The sequence below is a fragment of the Limulus polyphemus genome, unplaced genomic scaffold (genome assembly GCF_000517525.1).
Source record: "Limulus polyphemus unplaced genomic scaffold, Limulus_polyphemus-2.1.2 Scaffold314, whole genome shotgun sequence".
Lineage (NCBI taxonomy): Eukaryota > Metazoa > Arthropoda > Merostomata > Xiphosura > Limulidae > Limulus > Limulus polyphemus.
In genome coordinates, this window is record NW_013665924.1 from 333495 (window position 1) to 347222 (window position 13728).

Genomic DNA, 13728 nt, shown 5'->3' on the forward strand with positions numbered 1-13728 from the left:
AATCCCAACTAGCTTCCCTTGAATAATAGCTTGGGTCAGGTGGTAACTTTGGAACCCTAAAATTGTTTTACACACAGGTGGCGGCTCAGACAGTAACCATATAGGATGAGCATGTTTGACAACAGGGATTCGAAATCACATTCCTCAGATTGCAAGTTGAGCACCCTAACCTTCAAGCCATGCATGCCAGGTTTTATACAGTCACAAATATATGTAAACACACATACATTTTATTAATAAAATAAATTTCCAGTATGACCTTAACTTTATGTCCACACTTGCACCACACTCACCTACACACACATCTCATTCATTTTGAAAGCAGTTATTAGCTTCATATCAATTTATTTTAGCAATTCATCCAAGTTTACAACAATAAAAAAAGTCAAATTTGCTTAAGTGTAATAAGACTTGTTAACTTAGCAAATAATCATTTAAAACAATTTCATTGAATAAATAAATTTCTGGTATTATTATTCTTGAGCAACATTTTTTTAATGACAGCATCATTGTTTAGGTGGATGTTGTTGTTACTTAACAAATAAAATGCATTGTTATCTCGGGTGTGACTAGATAACAGTTGCTCTTTTCAATAGGTCAGAATCTATTCCTGCCAACAAAGAAAACTGAAATATTGTTATTTTTACTTAAGATGAAGCTAAGTTATACATATATACTGTAAAATTGACATAAACTAGATTTCAAGGTATCCATTTGGGAAATTTGTTAGTAATTTAATGTTTTATGAATGAGTTTACTGTAAACTTTATTTGTCTATTTTCAAGTACTACACCTTTGGAGAGCGTATTCATCACCGGTATTACTTAACATTTACTTTTTAAAATACATTATAGTCAGGTACTAAAACATTTTGCAATTTTTTCTGTTGTGTTCTAATGCAGCATAATAACATTTTTGGCTACCTGTAATTACAACATGTGATCAAAAGTGCTAATTTTTTCTTGATTTATATAGTTTGAACATATGTTTGGGACCAATGTTGAACTGTGTGATATATATCTTGCAGAAATCAGTCACAGGATTTGAAAATATCTCTACGCCAACAGAAACTTCCATTCTTTCCATCACTGAAGACATTAAGAAGAGTGAGATGGTAATCCAAGTGAACTCAAATGATAGGAAGTCACCACATTGTGAAGACAGTGGTGTAATCTCTGATGTAGGATCATCATCTCCTCCCGTTATTTCCTCATGTAGCTCTCATCAGAAGTCATTTGAGTCTGGTGCTGATTGTAATGCATGTAAATATTCAGAGGATGAAGACAAAATCAAAGAAATGCATGTACACTTTAATATTGGAAATACAGAGCCACACCATTCTGTTGCAGGATCCTCTTTGTCAGATTCTTCAAGTGAGATTTCTGACCTGTCTGGACAAAATAGTAATGTGGAGAATGAAGAGTTAAGCCATGACAGTTGTTTGACGCAAGATATTTGCAAGACAAAGGAACAACTTGAGACTTCACCTGTGACAAGTGGTAATGACAACTTGGATGTTTTTGGATGTACAAAAATTTTGAACTCCTCAAATCAAGATACTGAATTGGATAGAAGCCTTCGGGAAGCAGGGGGACAAAATATGCATTTAAAAATCAGTAAGATGTATCAGACTAACTCACCTTCCAATGAAAAAATTACACATTGTTCCAGAAATAGAAATCTGGTCATATTTGAGGAAGATGCATTTGATGACTATCAAAAAGAGCTGGAAGAATTGAAGGCTCAACATTCTATTGAACGGCAAGAATTAAGAGAGAAGTACAATGATCGAATTGAAAATCTTCTACATAATCTGAGTGAGATAAATGCAAGGTGGGTATTTTTCTTTCTTTTAGAAAACACTAATGTGTAATAAAGGAAAATCAAATCTAGTCTTATACTCTGTGTGTACTTTTCTCTGGATAATATTCTCCAAGCTGCGTACATGCTCAGTTTCAGTATAATTAAGCAACGTGCATGTAATTGTATAAAAAAATTATTAATTTAAATTCCTTTATTTTTTAAGAAGAATAGAAGTATCTCATTAAATCAATAAATACATCTAGTACTCTAACTTTCCAAACATAATACACATTTTTTTCACTAAAAGTTTATCTAAAAGTTAGGGTGTGTACAATATATTGTAACAAATCTATTTTTTTTTTTTACAGCCAGTCCAGATAATCTTTTCTCACATATGTTTAGAACAATGATGAATATTTGCTAGAAATGTTGCGTTTTGATCATATGCGTTATTAATTTGTCTGGTTCCAAGGCATAAATGAGATCTGTCTACCATTTACATTCATTTTGTCTACCGTTTACATTCATTTTGTCTACCGTTTACATTCATTTTGTCTACTGTTTACATTCATTTTGTCTACCGTTTACATTCATTTTGTCTACCGTTTACATTCATTTTGTCTACCGTTTACATTCATTTTTTCTACCGTTTACATTCATTTTGTCTACCGTTTACATTCATTTTCAGTATCTTTAAACATAATTTTTGAAATAAAATGATCAAGAAACTAAGTCTTCTAATTTTTAAGATTTTAATGTACCAATAACTAGTTTTGTATTTACTTACGTGCACATTTAATGTTTGGAAATACAAAACTAGTTATTGCTATATTATGTTTGATATTCAGAACTACAAGTTGTTATGGTGAAACTTTCAAATTCTGATTCTGAATCATCGTCCTTGATTAGTTAGTGCAACTTCTCTAACTTCTCATTGTCACCATAAATGGCATCACCACCATATATTCAGGGAATAAATTTTAGTTAGAATGCTTAATTAAAGCTAGCGACTTTTTGTTTACAAAAGACTTGTAATGTTTACTAAAGGCTTAAAAAAATTTCATTAAGATCCACAATACAGGTTAAAAGTTATAGTATGGAAACTTTGAAGGTCAATTTAGGGTCGCGTGATTTATTGAATCAACCAGGTCTGTAGCAAGCGAGTTAAGAGGATTTCTGTCAGGAGTTATTAGATGTATTTTTAAGTTGATCTTATGAAATTAACATAGCCCCTTCCTCTTTAAGTGCTAAACTAAGTGTCAGTACTTCACCATAAACAGCCAATGTGGCTTTGTTGTGTTATGGTTTTATTTCATGGTGTGTTTCTAAATCTGTTTTATAAAATCAAACTATCATCTTTACATACACTTAGGGAGGAAATGTTTCAGAACAAATTACATGTATCACATTGTAGCAAGACTGTTTTAGAGGGTTATGACTAATGAACACCAGCTGTAAGTGAGTTTTTGAGAACATTTATTTGCAAACTTAGAAAGTGCTAGGGCAAACTTACTTTTAGTGATTTAACGGACACTTAAATCGTTATAGATTATACGACAGTAACATCCTTTTTGCCAAAGGGTTACTTTGACTGCAGTATTGCAAAAGTCTAGGTGCATAATATTTATGGTGGTAAAGCAAATTGGACTCTTTGTTCATGAAGATTATAGAGTATGTTATATTTGGAAAATTATGGTTCTTTCCTAAACTATGAAACAACAAAATTATTTCACTGTAAAGTCAGATAATTCTGTTTTTTATGTCACTTCTGCTGTAGGTAATAAACCTGTGTAAAAACTTTTAATCAATGTTTCTATTCATCTATATGTTGTTGTTTTTTACTGTGAGTATGGTAACCATACTATTGTTGTTTAAGATTTGTAACGTAGGTAAATCATCATGAGTTACCTCTCCATCAATAGGAGAGCACCACTATCATGTACCGTATGTTACTCCCTCTACGAGCCACTACTGAACTATCACTTCTTGTTTGGCAGCTGTTGAGTTCAGACCTTTTTTTATATACATTATTCAGTTACCTTGAAGTGGTTTATTTTTCATTTTTTATATATTTTTTAACTTTATTTACTACACTTCACATTTGTAGAGTTAATATTTTAATATAGCATTACTTTCTCATGTCTCCTGCTTATGAATTATATCTCATCTCTACCCTCATCCAGATCAGGATAGACTTCTCTGTTCTTTCCATGCCCTTTGTTAATATATTGCTCGCATGGCTTCCTTCCAGGGTCCTTGTTCCTGCCTTTTTATCCCATGGCAACCTTCCTCTTCCCATGATCTTTCCCCGGTTACCCTGACCAATTGGGTTCGATGTTTGATCCAGTTTGCCTATTCCTCCTTGTCTCCTTCCCAGCAATGATCTCTTTCATGTTTCCTCACATCAAATCCATCATCTTACTTTCTCCCTTTCCTCTGATCTTTGTCGGCCATTGGAAGAGATTCTAAGATCAAGCATGTGGACAACTCCACACACGTTTATCTTCCACTACCTACGCCTGCTGCCTGTGGCTATTCTACAGACTTCGGTGCAGCTGTGACCTGAGGTAAGTCCTCAGTGATGCTTTCCTTTCTTTCAGGAGCCCCTGCTTCAGCTTTAATTTGGATCCTTCTCTGTGGTGAGTGGTGCCTAACCAGGTATTCTGTCTGTACTCAGAATGAGTTCCACATAGATGGCTATAACAATTCATTGACATCTTGCTATCAAATCTGCACAGTAAGTTATGTTGATTCTTATACAGTTTCCATGGCATTGTACACTCCCCCTTGAGATGAGGTGTTTCACAAGATCACTAGATTGTAAATTCCTCGTGATAACTGCATCATAATATGCCTGGCCCGGGACTGTATCACCCATCGATGGCATGAGTAAAGTAGAAGGGGATTGTTGCCCACCCCTGCCATGTCTAGATTTAAAAACTCAGTATGGTCTGCTTTTCAGAATAGGGTTTCATGATCACCCATTGCACTGTCTCAGGTGTAGCAGTTCCTCCGGACTCTCCCCCCCCCCCCCTTCTTCTAGTTCGAAGCTGCTGGGGTGGTTGACCTGGAGGCAAAATGCTGGATGGGTTCCACAAAGATGACTATAACCATTCAGGGTAGTGATGTTCTGTCAATGTAGAGGGAATTACAAGATCCTCTGGATGAGTAACTACTTCCCAGAGTTGAGACGCCCAAATGCCTACCCTTGCATGGTTGTCGGTACCCAGCGAGTGAGCTTTTGGAGATTGAGTGAAGCAATCACATAAGTCCTCACACAGGTTTTGGGTTGTCCATCTTCTCCTCTCGACTTGTTTTCTTTGTTATGGGTCGCAGAAGGTCTGTTTGGCCTGTTTCTGCTTCTGTCCTGGGTTTTCTATCATTGGGTGACGAGGTTGTTACTGACCTGTGGTCCTTCTGGGCTTGTTTCATGGTTGCAGGAGTTGAGTGCATGTGATGGCCTTCCCTCAGATTCTGGATAACACATTTTTGGATCCATGGCATTAGGCTACCCTGTGAGTTCCTGGATTAGAATGTTAGGTTCCCTCTTGACTCCGGGATATGAGGTGAAGACAGTATTATCCTTATACTACCCTCGCGAGGATATCAGTACCCAGCAAGTGAGCTTTTGGATGTAGTTGACTTACCGAGTATGGTCTGTCACACCCTAGCCACTCTACACCATGGGACACATCCCCACTTTCCATCATAGGATTGGGTGATTCTGATTTCTGTTTAAGATCACATTGCTAAACTATCTTCTCCCATGCGGATGTGTTCCCTTTAATGTACCACCATTTATGGTCCTCCTGATCATGTTGATGTTTCTGGCAAAGAGATACCTGGCTCAGATATGGTGTGGTACCCCTCCTCAGATCATCTGATCTGTTCCTCTCATTTTGGGGGTGCTTCCAGGGGATACGTTTGTGCTTCTCTCGCACCAGTCCCCTCCTCCATTTCAATGTGGGATTAAAGCTTATCTTGTGAGAGGGGGAGAGAGTACCTTATCAAAAGTTATAATTTTCCTGAATGAAAATGTATTTCCGATAGGTACCTCCCTCTGCTCACACTTCCCACCCGTCCTCCCCACAATCTTCGGGAGCTTGCATCTTCTGTCAAGCTTAGAAATGATAGTTTAGTAGTGGTGCGTAGAGGGAGTTACATGTGTTACGTGATAGTGGTACTCTTCTATTGGTAGAGTGGTGATGCATGATGATTTGCATGAGAAACATGTTGGAACTTTGGATTCCAACAGAGGGAGGATGAAGGCTTGTGGCATGCATTTTTGAAAAAGTTTGCATATAGAGGGAAGCACAAAATGAGAAAAGCTAATCTTGTGAATGGAAGGAAGTACCTATCAGAAATACATTTTCATTTAGGAAAATTATAACTTTTATAAATCCTGTTAGGAATCGGTGAAAGAGAATTGGCCTTGTTAACCAGAGGTCATGGGATCAAGTAAGTCCCAGAGTTTCTTTTGCATGTTAAAAAACAATGTTTATGTTAGAAAGTGCCCTTCCATTGATTCTTAAGTGGATTTATAAAAAAAAATTGTATGCTGTGTAATTTTTTTCTACAAATAAGTCAAGAGATGTATGGATGCACATACCGTACTGGTGCTAAATTTATGAAACTTAAGCAGGTAGAACTTCAGCTACAAGGAATTAATTCATATAGAATGGGTAAAAATATTCAAACTTATTTTATTTTCAGTTGCTGGCATTTATTTTGTTACAACTAATATAATTTGAAGGAACAACTTGGATAGTTTTATATGTTTTGTGTCATGAAACTAGTGTATATAAATCTAAAACTACACACATTTTGCTCAGTATACGTACATTTACACATGCAAAGTTGCAAGATATATTTTTTACATCCTGTAGGGTCTTAATATACATACATCAGGGTTTTGTATTTGACTGTGGTACACTTATTGTTTTAACTTAATATTTTATACTGAAGGAATTGAAAATAAACAATAATATATATATCCATTGTTTAATTTAAAAGTGCATGTTGCTTTATCTATATATCCCATTTGTAACAAGTAACTAGTGAGTGATCTTAAACAGTTGCTAGATTGATTTTATATTTTTTTTGTTTTGTTTGTGATACAGTAGGTTATACCTTGTTAAATTGAACATATTTTTTCAGGTTTGTAAATCTTTACTTTCTAGTCTATTCTCAATTCAACTTTTAACATGTGAAACTGTATGCTCACAGATACCTAGAGTTACGACCAGCCTACGAAAAAGCCCTTGATCAGATCAGATACTTTGAGAGTCAGGTGGTTGAACTGAAGAAAGAAATGGCAGCTCAAGAAGAGTGGCACAGCCAGATGTACCTCAAAATGTACAGGTCAGTGTTTAATAGACATATGTATTGATTAAAAGCAAATAAATTCAGCTAATGATATTTTAAAGCTACAACCTAATCTCATTGTTAAATTAGATACAATCTACATTCCCAAATTCCAAAACCTTCCAAATTACACGGTTTTAGAAGCAGTTCCTCCAAATCTGATAACAGTTTGTAATAAGTTTCTCAATCATGAGAACTGTATGTATCATTAGAAAGTTTTTATTTGTTACGTTAATTGTTAATATTTTTAATAAGGGTGCAGAATTGCATAAAAGCTTGTCATTTAATTTCCTTTTCTTTTATGACTTGTGCAGTGAATCTAAACTATTTTGGTAAAATCCTGTTTGTGTTCACTTATAACTAGCAAACCACTGAACCAGTTGTTACTAAACCTGGATTGTATTTTTAGGGCCTCCCTGGAGAGTAACATAAGGAGGTTGAAACTTGGATCATATCCTTCTATGTCACTTCCCAGGAACCCTATGTCCCCCCCCCCCCGTACCATTTTAAAATAACAAAAAAAATCATTATTTCTGTTTAACTTTTTTAAACCAAGTGGGTTTCACTGATAATTTTGGATTTTTTTTCTCATCACAATAGAACTATTTAACTAAATTTCTCAAAAATTATATTATATTATTATTATTATGTTATTATAATTATATTATAATAGTATATAATTTTTACCTTATGAACTTCTAATCCTTCCATCTTAATACAGTTTCAAATTTTTGTTATTATGATCAGAAAGATCCATGTTTATATATATATCCAATCAGGTTCAACTTGATTGGTATTCATTAACATATTTGTTTGATACTTTATTTTGTTTAGTGTAGTAATTACTATTTCTGGATATGAGTTGTAAGAAACTTGGCAAAAACTGACTAAGATTATGACCTGACCTTTCACAGTAGTGGCACCATTACTTTTGTAACAATATTCTTGATCAAAATCAATTGAGATCTAATATAGTTTCTTTTCAATGAATAATAAGTTCTTTATTTATGTTATTTGAATACATTAAATGTAAGAATAATATTCAATAAATAAGTGTTTGGCCCACTGTAATATTTGACATTTTCAACTTTATTCATTAACCATAACAGAGCTTACTTGATGTCTTGTCATGAAAAAAAAGATTTCTGTAGCTTTCAAACAGATGTAATTTAACATGAAAACACTTTCAGGAATAAAAAAAGATTCCCAAATACTGTGGTTTGCTGTTTCTTTTAATCTTCTTATTACTTCCCTTTATTCACCTCTCCCTGAGCTCCATCTATTCACTTTCCAACGAAACCACAAATTATTGGTTATACACTTTACATTGACTTAAATAGTTTATAATCTTCTCTATCCAATAGTATTTAAACTTGTAGCTCTCTTCATTAGTGATTTTTTTCACACTATATTCTTTGACATCATAAAAGTATGGGAATGAAGGATTGTAATAATAAAATCTTGAGTTGAGAAGGAAAATCATGAGAAAAACAGGACATGACCTACTGTATTCTCAATAAATTGTGGCTTCTCAACAAATATAAATTTATGCTTTGTAACGGGCAGAAAAATGTTAAAAATCGGCAAGTGCATTGTGTACATATGAGACTCCTTGGAGATCTGCAGAGTGAACTCTTACTCATTAGTGATAGGAATTAGATCTAGTTGTTGTTTTCAACATTTACCCATGGACTCGATTTTACGTAAGAATTACATATTTAATTTTTAGAAAAGGACAAGAGGCAGCAAAGTTTGAGCATGCAGATGAAGTATTGGAATTTGCCCAGCGAGCACCTAAACGAGTCTCGGTACCTGAACTACTACAGCAGCTTCGTCAAACCAAACAAGAATTAGAGCAAACCAAAGAATTATACAGATGTGAACTCTACCGTCGAGCTACCACGGGGTCACCTCATCACCAGGCCGAGTACACGTTAAAGTTCTTGAAAGATGCTGTTTACTATTTTCTTGTAGATAAGGATAACAAAAATCATCTTCGTGCTATTGAAAGTATCCTAGGGTTTTCAGAAAAAGAGAAGGAAACAGTCGCTAAAGTACTGAAACATAGGAGAATATGACCTGTTTATATTGGTTTAATTCTATGCATGTTATGTAATGCATAAAGTAGCCTTCCACTTCTACACCCTAACTTGTCACAGTGGCTAAAGGTAAGCCACCATAAACATAGCATTCAAAATAAAATCAAAATGTTGGTTTTTATCAGTCTGTTTTCCTGTGTATCTAAATGAAAAAAGTCCTAAGTTGTTATCTGTGAACAAAAAAAATGTTATCAGCTTCCCATTGATAAAATGAAAAATAACAAACATGTTGTTACAATATATTATGTTTTGACAATTAAAAACAATCAGATAGTCATTAGTATTTAAAATATAATGAGCAAGAAATGCCATACTATAATACTGCAAAAAATTGGTTTAATTCTGTGCCTAGTAATGTAATTTGTTTATTGCTTTCCCTCTAATAATCTACCAAACTAAGTACTTATAGATGGCTGTTTTAAAACCACACACACAATGTAAATGTTTATGAACTCATCTTTATTACAGGTTGTTTTTTTTATTGTGTATTATTTATCTTTTTTTTTTTTTTTTAAAGAGATACCCTTTTTTATCTGACTAATATAACCATTCTCCCTTTAGTTCCACTGTCTTGAGTAGGGTGTTGACTTGGAGGTTTTTCAACATGTTCTAGTTTCTTCTTGGCTTTAATATTTGGTGTTTTAGATGTTCATAATAGTAACTGTGAATATAGGTATCTATGAAATATCTAGAATTTTGTTTGATGTGTATAAACAGGCTTCCAGTAAAGTTATATTAGTCTAAGTACTTAATTACAGTTTTCTTCTATAAGTACAGTGTTATACATCCATACTAATGTCAAGCTTCTTTTTCTGGGTAAACAATGTTTTTGAAGCATATATCAACTAAACAAACATTCATGAAAGTTGAACGCAGAACACTAAAGCTTGTTTTTCTAAAAGAAAGTATTTTAAAACTAACATTTTTTTTTTTTTGAATTAAAAGAATAATTTGTTTACCATCAGCAATGTTCTTGAACAACTGAAAAAACACCTGTATGTAAATTACAGTTTCCTCTAGGTGTTATAATTAAGCACAATTTAAAGCAAGTTAAAAATCATAACACGGTGAGGAGTAATAAAAGGGATGGGCATAAATGTTACGCAATGTATCTGTATGTTTTTGTGCACATTGTCTTTATCTGAAAAAGAATTGCAACATTTATGCACATAATCAGTTTAATTTTTGGTTATATTTTTTGAAATAGAATAGCAACATCTTCACCCAAAAAAATTCTATCCTGAATATTAAATTTCTGAAGTGTTACGTCCCAAAAATCAGTAAAAGCTACAATAAATATACACCAATATGATTATTTTCTGTTTTTACATAGCTATATGTACTTACAGCAAAATATTTAGTATCTTCACTCTTGACAATGTGGAATAAACTCCAATAAATCATACAGCTGCATCATCTAAAGGTAACATCAGAATACTAGTTTATACTTGTATTTCAAGTCAACAATGTTCTTTTTTATATGCCCATCAAGACTTTTATACTGCTTTCTTAGGTATAAATACTGGAATAATAGTGATCTAATGTCATTTATCTATAATAGAGAATTGTACTTTGCTTTTATCTTTTTACATAAAGTATTCCAAAAGGAAAAGTTTTATGTTAGTATTTTCATGTGGAAGGTCACAAGATATGAATATATTGTGATATCAGAATAGTTGAAATGTGTACTTGTTGCTTGACTCAGTAAGATTGTGAAAAGGATTTATGGAAACTCACAAATGTAAATATATTGTGATATCAGAATAATTTGAATCTGTATTTGTTGCTTGACTCAATAAGGTTGTGAAAAAGACATTTGTAAAATCAGTGTTTGATTATCTTGCTGACATCAGAATATCCTGAATCTGTAACTGTTACTTGACTCCATACGGTTGTGAAAAAAAAAGTTTGATTATATTTGTGACATCGGAATAGTTTGAATCTGTAAATTATTGCTTGACCGAAGTTATAAAAAAAATACATATGGAGAGTAACAAACATGAATTGTTTGCAGTATCAAAATCTGTGATTGTTAGTTAACTCAGTGAAGCTGTGAAAAATGTAAAGCACAGTAAAAGTTAATTTATTATGATTCCTCAGCTTAATGTTATGGTGCTGAAAACAAAATATTGATCAAAGTCTTTCATTTTTGTTGTTGCTAAGAAAATTAGAATGACAGTTTTAATGTTTTATTTTTGCAAAAGTGTTTTGAAGTTTAACATAGTTTTTTTCCCTGGATTTCATTTTATTATATATATTAAGGAAAAAGAACAATTTTTTTTTCTTTGTTTTTGCTACTGTAATAAGTCCAAGAACATAAAAAGAACTTTGATGATTGCAAAGGGTTAACTGAAACAGTTTTGGTTTCAGGAACAGGCACAAAACGTATTGTTAGTGCACACCACATACTTATTTAGTTTGTGTTACTATCATGCACTATTGATGCTATGCTTCTGTTTCAAAGTATTTCCAACAAAATACTATTGTTCTTCCTGCTAATGACTTACACTACCAAATAACATACATAAATGTTGGAAAACAGAAAGTGCAAATTCATGGTTATTTTCTTCTAAACTGTCAATTTTTCTCATCCCAAAAATCACAATCATCCATTAGCACTATATTATCCAATAGGATGGTTGTGTTGTTTTCAATTCCTGCAAAATATACACTATAAAAGTTCATCGTCATTATCTGTGTGTAAGTTTAGATAAAGGAACACGTGTATTTTGTTCTAAAATAACATTGTTACAAGCATAATATATCAACTTATAAATTCCGTCATTGGATCCAGTAGTAGTTTTTTTTATAATTTTGGCCAATGGAGAAGCTTCTTCCTTAGGCAGGGACTTGATAAGCAGCTGGTGCAAAGCCACAAGGTGGAAAGAAATTCATAAACTGTTGTTAAAAAAGTTAGTTTTAAAATGTTATATCTTAACGACAACACATTTGAATTTTGTGATATCTATAGTTGGAGAAGAATTTATAAGTTTACAAAATATGTTTGTTTAATAGCTTGTTATGGATTTAAAAGATTCAAAGTTGATTTTTCTTCTTGTCAATGCAAACTCAATATTGTAATAATTATTTGAGTTTTATGAGATGTGCACAATTAAACTGGTTGGCACACCCGAACGTAACATTTTATATTGAATGCACTACTTTAATGTTAAGAAGATAACCGTCATTGATTCCTAAGGTTTATGGATATATATATTTATTCTTAAAAGTGCAGTTTGTTTCATGTTTCTTAATTTCTAGTGTATGTTGTATGTTTTCTGTATGCACGTGATTTAAATTTCATACCGAATGTGTGTGTGTGTGTGTGGGGTTTTTTGCACCATTTCTCACTTTTCTTTACAACTGCTTGGTCACTAACAACTTGGCTTGAGGTTTAAATGTCTCACATTTTGTGCACGTAAGTTAAAGTTTATATACGCATAACCATTAAATTTATGTCCTTTCTTCAGTTTATACAAATCTAATTTTTTCAGACATTATTTAAGTTTTAGTGATGTTTATTGTAAAATTTACTATTCTGATTATTTTAAGAAACTTGAAATTTTTCCAGCATATTGAGCTTATAAATTAATGATGTTCAGAAAAACTTACCAATAATTCTTCAGTTTTCCGTAATACAGCAAGAAGAAAATAGGTTCTGGTGTTGTAATAGTGTATTAGGGATATAGCCAAACATCACATAATTGTTTATAATGAAGCATTCTTTTAGTACAGAAAATTTTCACGCATAAGGTTATACTCAAACCATTTTATATTATAAGAATGTCATATCTGTTTAAATTATTAAAAGTATTAATTGTTGTGTAATTTTAACTTTAAAAATACACATATCATACCAATCAAGTAAATGATCAAAATTCTGTTTTTTACATAATCAATTAGTATAACTTTAATAGATGAGCTGAACACATAGATAGAAGATATTGTGTAGCCTAAGACCAGTATTTATAATAATGGACTCTTTTAAAAGCCTTCATCAGAGCATTCATGGGATTTTAAAATGGTAGTTATTGTATATGGATAGAACAATTAGTTAAGCCTTACTGGTTTTAATTCGTATCTCAAGATATGAACATATGTAATGTTTTTTTGTTTTGTTTTTTTGGGTGAGGGTATAGGGTACATGGGTAATTGAGTCAAAGAATTAAAAATAGGCTATAAGGTTGTTAACTTGCATAATTCTTTGTAATCAGTTTAGCTGTTCAGTTTTCAGTAATATATATTATTTATATGTTAAAGATACTTAAAATTTAGAACAAATTACTGAATTGCTATTTGTTAGACATAAATAGTTATGAATATTGAAGCCTTTTCTATCCGAGTATAAAAATTCTATTAGGAGTTCAAGGCATAGAGATATTCATTTTGTATTGCTGAAAGAAAAAGCACGATTACATCTTCATTTTAACTTCTTTTATTACATGCACGTGGACTGAATCGT

At 32.6% G+C, this 13728-nt stretch overlaps 1 protein-coding gene across 2 annotated transcripts in view; it reads left to right on the top strand.

Moving 5' to 3' along the window:
- Window positions 1-11405, top strand: part of LOC106457298 — a 28825-nt gene extending 17420 nt beyond the window's left edge. For both annotated transcript variants that reach the window (XM_013916686.2, XM_022383163.1), the window contains 3 exons: window positions 1028-1833; window positions 7030-7164; window positions 8897-11405. In XM_013916686.2, coding sequence (XP_013772140.1) covers window positions 1028-1833; window positions 7030-7164; window positions 8897-9245 — 1290 coding nt within the window. In that variant the 3' untranslated portion in view covers window positions 9246-11405. The remainder of the gene's footprint in view (window positions 1-1027; window positions 1834-7029; window positions 7165-8896) is intronic.
- The last annotated feature ends 2323 nt before the right edge of the window (window positions 11406-13728 follow it).